The sequence below is a fragment of the Rattus norvegicus genome, chromosome X, assembly GCF_036323735.1.
Source record: "Rattus norvegicus strain BN/NHsdMcwi chromosome X, GRCr8, whole genome shotgun sequence".
NCBI classification, from domain to species: domain Eukaryota; kingdom Metazoa; phylum Chordata; class Mammalia; order Rodentia; family Muridae; genus Rattus; species Rattus norvegicus.
In genome coordinates this window covers 22,770,012-22,788,411 of record NC_086039.1, presented here as the reverse complement: position 1 = coordinate 22,788,411, position 18,400 = coordinate 22,770,012, and the positions used below count along the sequence as shown (strand labels likewise).

The following is an 18,400-nucleotide window of genomic DNA, read 5'->3' as shown; positions in this document are numbered from 1 at the left end:
AAGAACAATGGCTTCCTACATTTCCCCCAATTACTGAGTAGAACAGACCATGGAGAGTGTAAGGCAAGGGTGTAGATTATACTAGTACAGATACCACACCCTTACTCTGCTATTGATCACATGTCCTCGTGCTCAAGTTCCAAGGAAGAAACAGCAACAAGACAAATGAGAGAAATAATTTAGGATCTCACATATACTTCAGTTAGGCTTCTGTGCATGCTCATTTCCAACAAATGTTGGGCTAATAGACATTTGTTAGTTGACAAGGTAAGTTCAGGTGTCTGAGGGAATGTTTGGTAAGCTGCTTTATTTCTTTCTTGTGTTGGCAGTTTGTGGCCTTTGCTGGTGGGTTTAACCATCAGCCTGATGGGACTCCGAACAGCCTGAGAGGAGAGCCTCATTTTAATACTATTTTTTATTCTTTGAAATTTTATGCGTAGATACCATATGCCTTGATCATATCCATCTGAAGCCTCTCCTTGCACCTCTACACCAGATGCCTCCTGATACATGTCCTTCCAACCTTCATGTCCTTTTTATTATATATGAATGTTCCTATTTAAAGCACTGTGTCTGCTTAGTGCTACTCAAGTGCCCAGAACTGTGGGGTCACCCACAGAGGCACAGGTCACTGACCTGTGGCCATTACACAGAGAGAAGTGACTCTTCTCCAGGAAACATCAGCTGTCAATAGTGCCTCAGCTAGAGATTTGGCCACCAGTCTCCTTCTGGGACATTTACATGCCTTGTTCAGGTCTTGTGCAGGCAACCACAACTGTGAGACATGCATCAGCCATACCATCACCAGAGGACAGCATTTCACAGTGTTCCTACCTGTAATCTGGCTCTGACATCCGTCCTGTCTCTTAGTAAACAGTGTTCCTGAGCCTTGTGGCAGGAGCAGATGGATGGATATGTCCCATCTGTGGTTGAGCACTCACAGTTGTTTAGTGTCAGAACTTTGGAGAGTTATGTGTTTCTGCACTGACCACTATTCCTTGCAACTAAAAGCTTCTCTGATCTGTGTGGGGGACAGCAGTGTAGATCCATGGATGTGAACATAAATATTTACAAGGCAGTTTAACAACACAATCACTTAGCAGAAGAACAGTAAGTATCCCCCAGCACCATGCAGAAACTATGGGCTCAGTAACAGTAGGGATAGACCATCTTTACAATGCCAGCCATCCACTTACTCATGTGGCACAGCCCTCAGATCCAATCAGGAGAACACTTGCTTAGCCCCAGAAACAGAATTGCCAGTAGTACACCAGTGTACTCATCATGCCTGCCAGGACAGTATTATAGCATACAGGGTCCATCCATGGGTAAGACATGACATTTTCTCTCATGAGAGCCATCATAACACCTTCTGGGTACTGTGAACACTAGTTAGCTGGGAGAGTTTTATGATGAGTTCAAGACTGATTTTCCTATGCCCACTAACAACACTGTGTAATGTCTCAGCTACAGGGTCCAGGCCAGTGGCAATAGCCTGTATCCTTATGGCCACCTCTGTGGCTGCCCTGACCAGAAGGAGCTAAATTGTTTCTGGTGCTGAAATTTTTGTTTATTGAATTGTGGCTCCCAGGTATAAGTTTGTTCACCCACATACAGTATACCTGTTCATATTTCTTAAAAATAGTATGAATGACTTCATTTCCCAATCAGAACAGTTTCGTAAAGCTTTTTCATTCATCCTTAGTTTTGCTTAACATGGCCAAATTCAACCTCCTTTTCCCATTCCTACTTAAGCTTTTTGTTCTGGTTTTTTTCCCAGACAGGGATTTTCTATGTAGCACTGGCTGTCCTGGAACTCTTTGTAGATGAGGCTTCCTCTGCCTCCTGAGTGCTGGGAATAAAGGAAAGTGCCATCATCACCCAACCCCATTTAAATCTTCAGCCTCCAGTATTCCTTCACATTCTTTCTTGGCACCTGTGTTCCCTTGCCTCCTCTTTCTATATTCTTTCCTTGGGGTGGAAGGTCATAGGTTTTCATGCAGCTTCCTTCTGCATACATCATTTTGGTTGACCCTCATCCCAAGGCCACCTTTCTAGTCACTCTACAAACTGCTTAACCTTTATGACACCAGGATTTCTGCTCTCTACTTGGATTTTACCGTGCTCTGCTCTTTCCCCCCCTGTCAAATGGCCTCTTCCCATTTTCTTGGGTTCCACTGGGACTTCATGATAATCACAGGAAACATTTGAATCAAGGTCCCACATATGAGAGAAATCATATGGTGTTTGTCCTTAGGGTGACCTTACTTAAAGTTTTTCTCAGTTCAATTTATTGACTTTCAAATAGTCTTAGTGAGAAAAATTTTTTTAAATCAGATTAGAGTGTGTCTGTGGGGGTTATTTTGATTGTGAGTGCATTTAGAAAGACACAACCCATTAGAGGTGGTGCCACTCCCTGTGCAAGGAATTCAGAATGCATAGGAGAAAAACAGAAGCAACTATAAGGAAACAAGAAAGGGAGCCAATAAGGATCGCTGTGCTGATTCTGTTTCTACCCTTGAGTGTAGGTGAGATGCTTTCAATGTTCTGCCTTGACTTTCCCACAATAAGATGAAAACATGGAGCTGTAAGCCAATTAAAACTTCCTCCCCTGAGCTGTTCTTGCTTAGGGTGTTTTATCACAGCAACAGAAATGAAATGAGTGTGGGGTCATTTCTGTCACTCCAGATGTCTTCATATGATCTGGAAGACAGAACTTCTGGAGGGGGACATTAAAGGGCTCTGAGTCTATGACTATGAGCCAAAACCATGTCTCTGGTTGTATTGGAAACACTAAGCAAAGGGGTCCATTCTGAAATGACCTTCCTAGAAGATATAGTCATTGAACTTGTGTGTATGGGGGCATGGAGCCTGCCAAATATGGCCTAATAGGTTATAGCCATATTAAAAAGTTTTGTCCATGGAGCATGCCAAAGTATGGCAAGCAGTCTCTTATTCAATTTCACATTAGAATCTGAGTTGCTGACTGAGGCTTATACGGGTTCATATGTTTTCTACACATGAGATGTACCTAATTTTTTTTTTTTATTAGAAACTGCTTAGAGCCCAAGGTCTGGCCCAGTTTTACCTCTGGTCTTCAGAAAGCCTCGCTGAGCCCCCTACATGTGCTCAGAATTTCACACATGAATGTCATTCATCTCTTGGTTCTTTGCACTGTGGCAGTAATTCAACAGCCTGCTTCCTTGACTTTCTGCTTGCTTAGTGTTTTGATTGGCTCAGGGAAGGTGAGGCAGTCAGTTTGAATGTGGAGAGCCTCGGGAGTTGGTAGTCTAAAGACTCCAGTGGACTTGTTCCGCCTTTTTGGATTTTCAGGTGTAAACAACAACATGTAATTCCAGGGGTGTATTAGGGGTGAATTTCCTTACACTCTTGGGGTTCATAGAAATGAGTATCTCTAAGGTCTACTGGAATGGAATTGGGTGGAAAGCAAGAACTGAAGGTAAAAAAACATTGAATTAACTTGTTTCTCATGTTAGGAAGCATTTACAGTTCTATGTCATAAATACTCATGAATTACCATTCAGTTCTTGTCATGGTATTCTCTGATAAAGTTCTTCCTTACAGGTTCCATTTTCCCAGCATTTGTATTAGTCCATTGAGGCTCTCTTTCCACCTACTGTGAAGCCTCCTAGCCTATGATACTTCTTCAGGTGCTGGCTTTCTTTTGGCCTGTGATTCTAAGCTGCTTCTGCACTCCTTCCTGCCACCTAGCCTTTGGCATCTACTTTCTTATAGCTGCTCACCATCTTACTTTTGGTATCTTCCACTTTGCTTTGTTATAGCTTACAAGGGAGAACTCAGTACGGGGCGCCTGCCAACCTAAAGGACAGAAATATTTCAATTACCAAGCATTTTCTGTAGAGGTGGGATGATCTTGTGCATCTGGAATTCATCAACTCCTTCTTCCTTCCTTCTCTGGGCATCACTGGATTGTCCCTTGTGTTTCTGCCAACAGAATCAAGACCTGCACAGCCTGTTCTGGATAGTTTGCAAAACTGTGTGGGTGGCCTCTGTGCTCTTGTCTTCTTCTGCAGTTTATCCATTAGGATATCCGTCTGTCCAGCTCAGATAGACACCCCATTCCTGTAGAGCTCTCAGCACAACAGCCAAGCCCCCCATTGTCCTTGACATGTTTTCTCTTGCATATCCATGGCTCAAGAATTTCCCAAGGGCACAGACCCTCACCCTAGCAGCATCTGACTGCTCCTTGAAATCCTCCTCACCCTTCTTGAGCTCTTGTTCTCCCCAGTAGTCATACTCTTCCTGTTAGTGTGCCTCCCATCCTGCAATGTATTATGCAGGAGACTTTTTTCTTTTAATTATTTATTTTTGATATTATAGTATAATGATATCATCTTACCTTTCCCTTTTCTCCCTCCAGGCCCTTTCATATACCCTTCTTTCTTGCACACTAACTCATATTCTCATTGTCATTATTGACCGCACACAAACACACACGCACACACACACACACACACGCACACACACACACTCTCTCTCTCTCTCTGTCTCTCTCTCTCTGTCTCTCTGTCTCTCTCTCTCTCTCTCATACTCACTCACTCACTCACTCACTCAAAAATGTCAGCTGCCCAGTCTGTATAGTGTTACTTTTATGTATGTTTTGAGGATGGAGTTTTGGTATAAATGACCAGTAGGTGTGTTCTCATCTCACCTCATCAGCTTTTCGTAGTTGCCTGTAGTTCTTTTGCAGCATTAAGGTCTCCTGGGCATTCCCTGTTCACTTTGGCATGCCTATTCTGATTGTTTTCTTCAGTTCACGTTTAGGCACTCATAGTAGTGAGACTGTATGGGTGTACCTTCTAAGATTCGTAGGAGACACAGTCCCACAGCACAGTTTATGACCCTGTGGTTCTAACAATTGTTTCTTGTATCAATTGTGGCTGGGCTCCACAATTCTCCATTCTGATGAGGGGTAGTTTTCTTTAATGGTCTGTCATGAAGAGCTATTTCATTTATGTGGCCTGAGGACTGTTCTGCTCAGTGGGTATAAGGAAAATATTTAGAATGCCATTAGGGACTATGTTTGGTAAACAGGCAGTTAGTGATTCTATTCCAAATTTCCTTAATATATCTATCTATCCCTGGGTAGTTTGCTAGGTTTCCTGCACTAGGCATGTTTCCTGTCCTTTGAGAAGTCCGGACAGCTGAGTAAAGAGCTAGAGGTTAACACCAAGGCATGTGTGCCACTAGTGCCCCTTTAGGTTTAATGTACCCTGCTGATCATTGTGGTGGCTCACAGGCATCACAGCTGGGTAGGACTGTTGGTTGCTTCCCTCATTTGGAAACTTGTCCTCATGAAGGACAATCCTCATGAAAGCTAATCCTCCAGGAGAAAGAGTTCAGGTCAGTTCCAGCTGGGGCGCCATTGTGGATGTGCTGAGATTTGTGCTCGGTTAGTAAACACTTAAGCAACTGTTTGTATTGGTTGGGCCTTGGCAGGACATGTGCCTACCCAGCATTCTCCCACAAGTGCAGCCCAGGTAAGTAGGCTGGGAGGCAAGCTGAGAAAGAAGCCCCCACCCCAGGTGTTTCTGTGGCCCATCCTCAAATAGAACTATAGCAGTTTCATGCTGTTCTTACAGCTTCTTTAGCTCGGAAGTAAATATGCAAATTTTATGATGACCTTGAACCAAATACAGCCTTGCCTTTGCACATATATAGAGCCTACATCACCATTGTGAAGCATACTTGGAAATTTTGAATGGTAAGACTTCTTCCCCAGCATCTTCATAAATGTACTCCTTATTTTGTAGTGTGTGTGGACCCGCAAGGACTTGCTCAAAGCAATTGCTTGTCTTAGTCAGGGTTCTTATTCCTGCACAAACATCATGACAAGATGCAAATTGGGTAGTAAAGGATTTATTCAGGTTATACTTCTACATTGCTGTTCATCACCAAAGGAAGTTAGGACAGGAACTCACACGGCAAGAACTTGGAGGCAGCAGCTGATACAGAGGCTGTGGAGGGTGCCTGGTTACTGGCTTGCTTCCCCTGGCTTGCTCAGCCTGCTTTTTTATAAGAACCCAGGAGACTAGCAACACACTCATAATGGGTGGCACCACCCACAATTGGCCCTCTGCACCTTGATCACTAATTGAGAAAATGTCTTACAGCTGGATCTCATAGAGGCATTTCTTCAAGGGAGGCTCCTTTCTCTGTGATAACTCCAGCTTGTGTCCAGCTGATACACAAAACTACCCAGTACAGTGTTAAATTGTGTTCAAAGTGCAGAGTGTCAGGACTGGGCTTTGTGTGTTTGGAAGAATGTCTCAGCAGTTGGGAATATAAACTTCTGTTTCAGAGCACCTCACATCTCTATTGGTTGGTTCCCATCCACCCATAACTCCAGTCAGAGAGCAACCAGCACCCTCTGTCTGCAGAGGCTCCTCCTTACATGGTGCATATAGCATAAACCCACACACACAAAAGCAGTCAGTCTTTTTGTTTGTGTTTGGTTTTTGAGACTGGGTTATTCTATGTACCCCTGGCTGTCTTGGACTTCAGACATCTGCTTGCCTCTGCCTCTGCCTCTTCCTCTGCCTCTTCCTCTGCCTCCCAGTGCTAGGACTGAAGGCCTGTACCTCATGGCATGACAAATAAATCATTTTGTTCCCTTTTCTATTTTTCCTTTTTAAGGTGTGAGCTTTGTACTTGAGCAGGCATTCTGAAGAGATGTTTCTAAGAGCAGTCAGGACATGCTAAGAAACAGCTGTGTCGATGAAGATTTGTTCAACCTAGAAGCATTTCAGGTCTTTGTATTCTGGCAAAAGAACTTGTCTTTCTGAAAGTTAGGTGTAGGAATGTGTAAATGTTTATGTTACAAAGAGCAGTGTAGGCAGTGAAAACACACACCTTTCAATCAAGCAATAAACAAATTACCAGTTAGTCCCACACATGAACATGTCTTTAATTCAAGAATTCTTTCTGAAGTTCATTCTCTTAGAACATTAGAGCCCAGGCTTTATGACTGGGAGGACTTGATTAGATTAAGATTGATTTTGGATCCAGAAAAAAATTGTAGACTGTCTTTGCTACTTTGAAGCATATTAAGCACTCTTCCCAAGGTCTTGTTTCCAGCCACATAGTTCTTTTCTCTAATCCTCCTGTTGAGGTGAGGGGGAACTGAGTCTCAACAGAGATTTTCATTGGCATTTTAGCAGCATTGTTTGTTTAGTGACTTACAAAAGGAATCTTTCTTTGTCTATAAATCATTTGCTGTACATGAGATGCAAAGTGAAGGTTTCAGCAAAATGAAATAGTGGTTTCCCATCTCAAGGTTTGAATAAGGATCACCTCTATAGCTCATGGATTTAAGTGCTTGATCCTCAGTTACTAAATCTGTTTGGGAAGGATTAGGAGGTGTGTGGTCTTGTCGGAGGACATGTATCATTGATGGTGGGCTTTGAGGTCTCATAGGCCCTTGCCATACCATTCCTATTTAGTGCTCGTGTTCTCTCTCTCTCTCTCTCTCTCTCTCTCTCTCTCTCTCTCTCCCTCCCTCCCTCCATCCCTCCATCCCTCCCTCCCTCCCTCCCTCCATTTTTCCCTCTTTCCCTCTTTCCCTCCCTCTCTCCCTCCCTCCCTCCCTCCCTCCCCCCCCCAGCCCCACCTCTGCTTCATGGTTGTGCCTCAAGTTCTAAACTCTCAGTACCTGTTCAAGTGCCATGCCAGCCTTTCTGCTGCTACATACACACTGTGGTGGTCTTGGTGTCGAACTGCCCATCATGGTGATCTTGATGTCTAACTACCCACCATGGTAGTCTTGGTGTGTACCTACACTCTGCATCTATAGATCTCAAATAACTCTTCTATAAGCTGCCTCCATCAAGGTGCATTCAGAACAATAGAAAGTAACTAAGGCAACATAAAGATACTTTTTCAGTGAATTATTCCTGTTGATGTGTACAAACTACACGTCAAAATTTCCAAACTGCTTGGGTAATACAGACATCCCATGAGAAATCAGGAAGCACATTTTCTATTAGCAAAACCACAACTTTATCAGCCTTGTTAGCAACTGGAGCCCCGGAGACCCTATTTAATTAGTAGATGTTCTTTGATTTAGATTGATTAAATTTAATATTGATTTCTGTCTTTGTCACTTTTTTCTTCTTGTCTGTCTGTCTGCCTGCCTGCCTGCCTGTCTACCTGCTGTAAGCCTGTCTGCCTGTCTGTCTCTGTATATTGGCAGGTTCTTCATACATAGCTGGGGTGGGCCTGGAACTCAGTATGTAATCCAGACTGGCTTCTAGATCCTCCTATCTCAGCCTCCCACATGCTGCAAGCACAGGTATGTGCTCACATGCCCTGCAAGTAACTTCTCTTATAAAAACCATTTTGTGATTGTGATCATCTCTATTCAAGATGCTGAAGTTGTAGTGATGTCTCTATACCACAGACTTATGTTTCAATCATCTATTGGAGGCTGGTCATGCACTCGTCCTCCCAGTGATTCTGAAGAATTTCTTTCTGGACTATGAGGTTTCCTATAAGATGTCACAGGCAGAGTCTCAATTGGTTCAATTTAAACTGGCTCTCTTGCTAAAGAAGGACATGACCTTGACATTCTGATCTTCCTAATCCACCTGGCTTTGTAAGAGTGCTGCTCAGTACCTGGTGTGCTGGGTGTTTGAACACAGTCCTCTTGTGTGCTGGGGAAGCTCTCTACCAATGTTACTGTGTCCTCAGCCCTTACTGACTATACCCCTCATCATATAATATTATCATCTTCACAACACAGAGTGCAAACCAAATATGCTGTCATTTGTGATGATTCCTCCCATGGCCATATTGTTCAGAATATAGTCCGGAAAAAAAATCCAAAAAACAAAAACAAAAACAAAACAAACCAGGAAATCTATAAGGGAACCCAGAATGTATACGAGGTGGTTTCTTCCAATGTGTTATCTTACATGGTCTTTGAGTATTTGTAAGTAAAACATATGGTAATAGTGCTACATGTAAAAATAAGTAAATAAATAAATGTAGTGCTACACGTAGAATTTTGCTGTAGGACTTATAAGGGATATTCATTCTCTAGTTTCTTCTGAAACCACTTTCACACATGTAGGTAGCCCTTAAATCTACTTCCATTTCCCAGACTCACACATAGGTTCTTTGGCTTCAGTGTCTCTCATAGCCAGTCTCGGAATGCATGAGTCTCATTGCATGAATACTGTTATTTGATACTTGTAGGTGATGTACTGAGCTGAGGAGCTTCACATGACCTGAGAATAGTGAGATGTCTTTGTTTCAGTCATTATTAAAGCTACCTTTGGGACTGATGGATATCGAAGTCATAAAAACCAGTATTATTCAATATTTTAATTAGATTGCATTCCTTGTGAGCACGTCCTCTGATGAGAGAAAGACATTGATGTGTATGTAAGAATGAGCGTGTGTTCCTGTACCTAAAGGTATGGAACCCAAGGTCCCAAGCATGCTAGGAAATCATTCTACTATCCCTAGTCTACATCCCTGGTCTATAGAATTCCAGAATATGACTCTGTTTTTGAGACCTCACATAATATGGCCAATATGTCAGAGTGAAGTTATTTTAAGAAAAGACAATTTTAAGAGGAAACACAAAAACACACTACAATAAGCAAACAAATAGGAAACCAATGGGTATTAGTCATCAAAAATGCTGATCTGTCACTTATAGCTTTTATTAGAAATATCAAAGACATTTCAAGATATGAGAGGAGCCTTGAATTTCTGTAGGAGGAGCACATCTGTCTGTTCTCACAGATAAGTAGGGAAAGATCCATTATTTGTAGGTAAGCATGTTTGCCTTTATATGTGAATGGAGTACTTCCCATCATTTCTTTGTCACATTGGCACTTGGAATTGCATTCATCTTACTTGCTTTGGGCCCAATCTCTACCCCAATTGGCAGAAGTGATTGCTGCTTGATCACAGAAGATGGGAACTTCTCTGAAGCAGGTAATTGGAATGCATGGTACAAGGTGAGCCAACAGATATGTGCGGAGATTTGGAGCAAGAGAGCCCCTGTTTGAACCTGCTTCCTGACACTTCCTAGGGACTGGCCTTTGGGCCCATTGGAGACCTCTTTCCTGTTCTGTCAAATGGGTGCTATTAAACCCCTCTTCACCAATAGGGCGGCTATCAGAAGGGAATGAACTGCCCAAATGATTGCATATTATTGACTGTGAAGTCTTTTGTAGACTGTGATGCCAGTATACTTCAAGCTGCACAGGAAATGATGACAGTATCATAATAGCCATCCTCCTTCTGTCTTTCTTCCAGTCGACAAGCAGTGACAATAGAAGGAACCAAACCAACATCAATAATCCTAACCGTGAGAGAGTGCCAGAGAACAGCTTAAACCAGAGCACTGCTGAACTAGACTCCAATATCCCTGAGTTCTCCCAAGAGGAGGACTATGAAGTGTGCCAAGACCAAGATCCTTACTCGCATATTAACAACATCTTGAAGGAGGCTCATTTCTACAGCCTCCAGCAGAGAGGACACTCTCCGACATGAAGGCCTAGGCATCCTTCTTTTGTTTATAAAATCAATGGCATTCATGCAAATCGGTCTTGGCTTTTGTCTGTATTTTTCAGTAAAAGGTCAATGGGCATTGTATTGTTTTGCTGTTTTGCTCCACTACTACAATCTCAAAGGGTCATTCATGACAGTTTGATGCGTTTCCTGTCACGTCTGATGTCTTATTCGTGTTAAAATAGCAGCATGAGGACTTCTCCTGAGACTGAATGGATTATAGGTCCAATTCAGGTTGGTTTCCAAGTTGCTCATTTAGGGTGTCCACGTTAAATGTTGTTTTTAAAAAGTGATTTCTTTATTTTGAAAAATGTAGTGGCCTGAAGAAGTTTGTGTGTATTTCCTTGAAATGTAAAAGAACGAACAATGGAGAACCCAACACCAAATCAGTAATGAGCATTGGCAAGAGGGGAAATGTGGGTGGTATGTTCTCTTTCTGATATGAATGTGGGCTGATCCTTGGAAGGGAAACATCTACAGAAATCCTTTTCTCCCTATACTGGTGCAAATGTCAGCCCATTTAGGCTGTGAACTTGAAGCCTGTGTCTGGTAACTGCATTCTTTGTATTCCAAGGGAGAAGCCTTCTTCCTTTAATGCTCCTGTGTATGCCCTTCAGACTTGTGACAAGCACTTATAATTCAGAGAAGTACATAGCAATGCTGTGTCTTAAGCACAAAATTTGAATATTTACTGCTTCTGTGTTGTCTCTTACAGTTCTATCTATTATGTCTAATGTCGATAAAATCTAAGCTATTGCAAATGATATCTGTCTTGAGAGGTATTGTAAAGCTGGGTTGGTGACTGTCCACTTGTTTAATGAATCATTCACGGGAAGGAGAGCATCTCAAGTCATCATAATCCATGCAGAGGTGTGGGACTGGATGGGCCAGTAGAGCATTGCTTGCCTAGCCTATGGCATAACCTCAGAATGGCAAAGTTATTAGGACATTTAATGTGGCTTGTGATGGGTGAGCTGAGGTACAATTAGAAGAAACAGGCAGTGCCCCTTAGTGACAGATCTTTCATGGTGGTTACCCATATTGAGCAGCCAGACCAGCTTGTCAGCACACTTAAGTAATGTCCATATTTTCTTGCCAATCAAGGAACCCGAAGGCATCAGACCTTGTGTCCTGTGGCTGTTGAGTCCTACAACTGTTTTTCACATTTACTGAGAAAAGAATGGCCTCAACTGTTTGCTAAGCAGAGTCTTTGCAAATGAACTCCATGCTCTACACAGTTTTGTAATCGCCATTGACTCCAAAGTCAGAGTCAAGTCTTCAGGTGAAGACGTGAGCCTTTTAGACAGGGGACAGTGAACCAGGCCATGGGTAACATTTTCTCTGTAGCAGGAAAGTGAACAACAAAACAATAAAGAGGAGAAGCTATATGAAATCTGAACCTGCATTCACCCAACACAGTCCATGAGCAAAGGGTAGGGTGGATCTCCAGCAGGCAATATACCATGTGTAAGAACCACAGTCATAAAGGTGAGATGTCTTGGTGGGTAAACATGCCCACCAAAGTAGCCTGACAACCTGAGTACTATCCCTAGCACCCATGTAGTGTAAGAAATCCTCTCTCTCTCTCTCTCTCTCTCTCTCTCTCTCTCTCTCTCTCTCTCCCCCTCCCTCCCTCCCTCCCTCCCTCCCTCCCTCCCTCCCTCCCTCCCTCTCTTTCCCTCTCTCCTCACATCTACCTATGGCTAGCCTTGAACTTTCTGTGTAGGCCAGGATAGCATTGACCACAAGAAAGTTCACCTGTATTAGCCTCCCCTATGCTAAGATGAAATCCCATTGTCATTTTATCTGGCCTTTCTTAAAATGTATTTCTATTTTTGAAGTCAGGGTATTACCATGTGACCATACTGCAAGTCTAGTGCCTCTGTTCCTCTAGCTTGCCTTAAACTCATACAAATCTTCCTCCTTCAGCAGTATAAATCTCTTATCCTAGTCAATACAATATGTCATCCCCTTACTGCCTTGTAAAACTCCTTTAACCTTATAAACAGCCTATGTCCTAAAAGATCTCAATTTTGATTAGAGAGATGGAGCTTTGCTCATCACACCCCACCCCCAAAGTACAAGTAGTTCTTAGTATAGCAAGGGAAAGAAGGGGTTCTTTCCACCGAAGAATCAAGTACATGGAACAAGGAAAGAATCTTTCATCAAAGGAGAGATAGGGTTTGCAGGGAGTAAGGACTTAACTTACCTCTAGAGATAACCTACTATTTGCTATGACCCCATCACCTCCATACCTCACCCCTTTATATAGAAGAAGTGTGAGCTTTGCAAGTTGCATGCAGCAAGGGGACCTTATATCCAGTCTTCTGCCTGCCCCATGAGGTCCTAAAGGAGGTGACAGGAGTCCAAGATGAGCTTAAGGCACCTAAGTGTTGAGAAGTAATACCAGACTTGAAGTTTTTTCCACTTTGTCCAACCTCCCTATCCTCCACTACAAATTGGCTTTTTCAGTCATAGCAGGTTTGAGTCTAGAAGCTAGAGCTGGAAGTACCCTTTCATTGGCATTGCGTATCTTGGCACTGATTGAGCTCAGTGAGACCTTCACAAGTATAAGAACATTCCATAGATCTAGAACCTTAGGAACTTCTTTGTCTCCTATATGACTTGCCACTCTCCTTTTTACCTCTGTACTCTGCCCATTCTTTCTCTCCATCTATTTTTTCTCACTACTCTCTCTCCCTTCATCTTCAAGTCAAGAACTCTGACCTGGATTCCCTGTTCTTCTGATGGCCTTTCATCCACAGTTACTACTTGATACAGGGGCTCTTCAGCACCTCTACCAATGATGTCTTTGTCTTTTCATGGCTTTAGATAAGAGGTATGACTTGTCTCAAAGTAAATAAGAAGGAATTTGAGGGACCAACTGTCTGGTGGCCATGTTGTAGCCACTGAATGACTGCTGGACCGTCTTAAGGAGCCACCGAGTTGCTTTTGTGCCTGTGTATTTCTCCCAGAATGGCATATCAATGCCTCACTGTAGAGTTCCTCAGCTGTCCTCTGTGAATTCTCCCCTTGGACACTGGCAGATGGTATTGGGTTCAACTGTGATTTTTGCTTGAGAAGATTCAGATTCACCTGGATGATGCATATCACAACCCTTTATCTACCTGACCACAACACAGAACAGCCTGAAGCAAAGATCACTTTGGGCCCTTATCAAACCTTAGATGTTGAAGGATTTTCTGAACTTTTGTCCCATCTTCTACATCATCATCATATGCCCATTTCCCATGAGAGCAGTGTAAACATATTGATTGTGTCCCCCTACTAGGGCAGCTGACTCTGATTACAGACTGCTCTGCATCTTGGCACTAATTGTGGCAAACTGTGGCCAGCATGACCTCTGAAAGGAATAAATAATCACATGAACCAAGACTTGAGGTGGAAAGGAAGCACTCTTTCCAACATGTGCTTCTCAGACATGTAGCTTTGTATTGTTTAAGGTTCCTTAAGAGAGTGTGATAGTGACCGGGTGCATAATCAACACACAACTTCTTGTCTTTAAAAGAGGTCCATTACTGGTACAGTCATGACTGACTGGCCTTTACCACAGAGGTTGTCACTGTATTTTTGTACATGAGTTTTTCTGTGACAGACAACATAAGAATTAGTTGCCAATTCTCAAGCCACCATGGGGCATACCAGGCAAATGATGCTTAAGATGAAGAGCAGAGAATTGATGGATGTCTCCTGGAAGAAAGAGTACTGTGTTTATTTCTTCTCTTGGAAGGGAAAGAGGTCCATGTTGTGAACCAAGAGGATCACAGCTCTAATCTAGAGCTAGAGATTGAGTTCAAGGACAGCCAGTGTCCTGTTTTGAGCCCTTATGTTGAAAGAAAAAGTCAAAAATCAAGGTTGGAAATGTAGTCCAGTGGTAGCATATTCCTACCATGTCCCAGGTTGATACTCCATACAGACAAAAGTAAACATATGCATATACCTGAAAACGTTTCAGTTGTCCATCACTGGATTGAAAGATACGTGCTTTGTCTCTCAGGAGTCAATGTAAGTATGACATCAGACTGGTTCTTTCCTGCTAGTGGAAAGATAGAAGGCGGTGAGACAACAAATTGGTAAGTTACCTACTGAAACTGAACACGTGCATCCATAATCCTTGGTGACACCCTCTTTACCGAAATTGATGTAGTGGTATCCCTGTGACCTAACTGGGCCATGACCTTGCCACCACTCTTACATTTTTGGTTGTGAGCCTAGCCATTAACAGCTGAGCCATCTCTCAAGCCCAGCCACCACTCTTCTTAAGCATGGTCAGTCTTGATCTCGGTTCCACAGGCCTTCACTGGTGATGTAGACTTGACACATCCTTAGTCACTTCTCAGTTCTCTGTGTGGCCTCAGGTATATTTACTTCACTGGGAACAGTATCCTGCAATGATTGGCAGCATCCAGCCGTGAAGGGGACTGTGTGCAGTATGATACTGTTGTGGGTCTATTCTGGTCCTTGGGTATGCCCCATAATTGCTCTGCAGGTAGACCCAAGGACATTGAAAGATGTGCTTGCTAAGAGCTGCACACTGATTACAGCACATTTTTTCCAGAGTCCATGCATCTAGACATGTCAGTGACACAGTATGAAACTACCATGAGGATCCCCTTTCTATGTTGGCATCATCAGAGGGAAGATGAATTAGGAAGGCATCAGCCTAGTTAACCTCCAACTTGAACTCTAATTTCAAGAGGCAGACATACACACGAGGTGTGAGGCAAGAACACTGCCTAAGCAGCTGCTATTGGCACATGGGCCATGGCACTTCACATTGAAGCATGCAATAATTGGAGGCAAGTTTTGAGGGTATTTAAACTGGGGTCCAGAGATATGCTTTCTCTGTTTCCTTGGATGAATTCATTTTGTCAAAATCTGCTGTTCCCAGGAGTCTATAAAGCTAAACTGTGGTCTTACATTGTGCGGAGCCATTGAAGATCATTTTTTCAAGCATTTTATCAGAGTTTAAAGAAGACTGCTCAGATCTAGTGTAGTAAGGCATTTCCCCTCCCCCCCCCCTTTCTTAGTCAGAATATCCTCATTCCTGTCAAGAAAGGTATAGATTTTGCAGAGAACAAAGAATCTACTAGTGAGCAAGTAGTCCCCAACATTGGGAGAGCCATGTTCGAAACATTGAGATCAAGACTTAGGCATCTTAGGTTTTAAGGACAGGCAAATTGATATGAATTTGCCCATCTCCAGGCATTGGGAAGTCAAGACAAAAGGACCAGATGTTGGAGGTAGGCCTTGGCTTCATCATGAGAATCAATCCATTGGCAAATTTTGTACATATGTAGTTTGCATCTGAGAATAGGTAAGTGTGTAGGACACACTTACACACACACACACACACACACACACACACACACACACACACACACACATAATGCCAAAGACATATACATTCCCATCTATGCATATTCAAAAGGCACAGTGTCCAATTCCTCTAATTTCCAAGGTGCCAGATGCAGAAATGTGACTACGCTTCTGAGAGGGTTTTATGCTATGTACTGAGTTCCAGTCCAAGCTACACTAAAAGTGAAGCCTGAACTTAATATTAAAAAGAAATAACATAAGAGAAAGATAATAATAATGTTTAGTAATAAAGAATCTATCTTTTCTGACCACAGAACAATGAGTTACTTTGAGGACATATTATGCTTTAAGATTGGAGAAGATTCAGTGTGTGGCAGAGTAGTTGACTTAATCAAGGGAAGTACATGAAGGTCATTCACATATTCTACAAGGCCACAGAAGTTCCATTATCTTACTCAGACAGTTTTTGCCAATACCAGACTTCCAGGATAGGGTAACAACTGTTGAAGGCAAGAGAACTGTGGGTCATTAGGACATGACTCTTGGACTAAGGGGCAAGACTGAGGTAGGACTTTGCTGCAACATTGCGTTTCTTAAATGATGGCCTAGGTATGTGACTTACTGTATTTTACTTTCCTTTTGCCTTTTTCTCAGTTTATCCAAACCATCAAACCTGGCATTTGCATTGTAGGATTCCTTGAGGCATAGTCATTGATGATCTTTTCTGTTCACTAGTGATATCCAATGCCCCAGCCCTGAGGGATATGTCTGTGCCAAGAAGGATCAAACACACCGTACCTGGCCAGCCTGGAATTCCTCTCTGCCACATGACTTATCTTCCCCCCGACCAGGTCTCCAACTGAAGATCTCAGTCCTCCCCAACATGCAGATTTCAACCACAATCTTACTGCCCCATTAGCTGTACCGCTCTCTAGCTTGCTCTTACTCCTTTGATCCACCCTCAACACATGGTCACTATGACGTTCTTTCTTAGAACACCCAACTTAGATTTTGCCCACTAAGCTGCAGCTTCACTGTTGTCCCAACAGACTGTCTCACTTACACCATTGCCTTCCCAGCCTTTGGCTTGATGAGATATGGAGGTGCCATTGAGTTCATAAAAGTGTAATTTGAGGGCATTATTCTGTTCCAAGCTTTGGAATGTTGAGTGCAATTGAGTACACACGTTTATGGAAACATTGGCTAGAACCCATTTGAGAAGAATAGTGCAAGATACAAGTACAAGTGAAGGGATGCCTGGCAGGAACTGGGATGCTCTCAGCTGCCTGCCATCCCCCCAATCCCCCGAAGCCTGGCCACTACTTTAAAGGTAATGTGCCCAAATCCTTACCCTTTCTCCAAAAGGTTTGCTTCATCTATCAGGGTCAAGGGGGGAACCATTTTAGGCTCATCTGGCGGTACCCTGACCCATACCTTAGACCCTTCAATCATACTGTCCTTTTAACCAGAAGTCTATATTCCTCACTGTTATCCCAGAGGACCCCATTGTCCTTCTCTGAGTGGCAATGCAAAGGTTATTTCCTGAAGAGCCTTATGAGGTATCCTGTGCTTGCTCTGTTTGGTTCATGTGGTACCTGATCCTGAGAGAGAATATAGTTTTGTTTGTGCATCCAGACCAAATATTTGTGTGTGCAGCAATGACCTCGTCCAACTGTTTACCCTTTAGAAAATAAGGGATGCATGTGGATTCACAGCTCAGGCCCTAGTGCACTTGGGCTTGCCTCCGAGTATCACTTACTGAGCACAGAAAGGCATGTGAGAGCCTTCACCAAAGAGCTGCTTTCCAGTGTGAATCAGAGCCTGTCACACAACAGGGTCGATGGTGTCAGCAGTCTATCCACAAAGATGAGCTTTCACATGGGCATCCACACAAAGAAATGGCCGACCTCTCACAATATCATACAGTAAAGTTGAGAACAGAGGGCTTTCTGCATCCCTTGTTTCCATTCAATGAAACCAGCCTCTTCCTCTGTTAAAGGTGATCACGTTTGATGCTCACAACTCCCAGGGTTTGTCAGGTTGAGAGTTGTTGAATGACTATCTTTCTGACAGATGGGACCTTGCAGAACTTGTGAGAAGGGTTTCTTTGCAGTACAGAGATAATGTGAGTGGACAGAGCCTGCAGCCTGGCCAGGGACTTCTTCAGGGACTGATGGAAAAGCAAAAGCTATGTCTAGGTTAAGGGGGCAGTGGTGCATGTGCTTATGACTTTGATGGACAATGTGGAACTAGTCTCCTCCCCTCCAATCTCTTCCTCATCCTGCCTTCCCCCCTTTCAACAATGTCTTCCTCATTTTTTGTCTCCCCACCCCTCACTTGTTATGTCTCTCTGCTTTTGCATTTCCTGATCCTCCAGCTCATGAACTTGGATATTTGACAGCTGACTTGTAGCACTGACTACTAACATTTTTTTAAACTATCTTCTCCTTAGAAGCAGTTTCTCCACACCCATGCAGTAGCTAGCTTACCTTGA

General features: G+C 43.1%; 1 protein-coding gene across 6 annotated transcripts in view; it reads left to right on the top strand.

Moving 5' to 3' along the window:
- The window catches only part of Vcf2 (VCP nuclear cofactor family member 2), a 58,659-nt gene that overhangs the window by 32,269 nt on the left and 7,990 nt on the right, over positions 1-18,400 (top strand). For 4 of the 6 annotated variants that reach the window (XM_006256808.5, NM_001402344.1, XM_017602280.3 and 1 more), the window contains exon 3: positions 10,312-11,330. The exons of the other annotated variants lie outside the window; for them this stretch is intronic. In XM_006256808.5, the coding sequence (XP_006256870.1) occupies positions 10,312-10,548 (237 nt within the window). In that variant the 3' untranslated portion in view covers positions 10,549-11,330. Of the gene's footprint in view, positions 1-10,311; positions 11,331-18,400 lie in introns of those variants that run through there. 6 annotated transcript variants of the gene reach the window in all.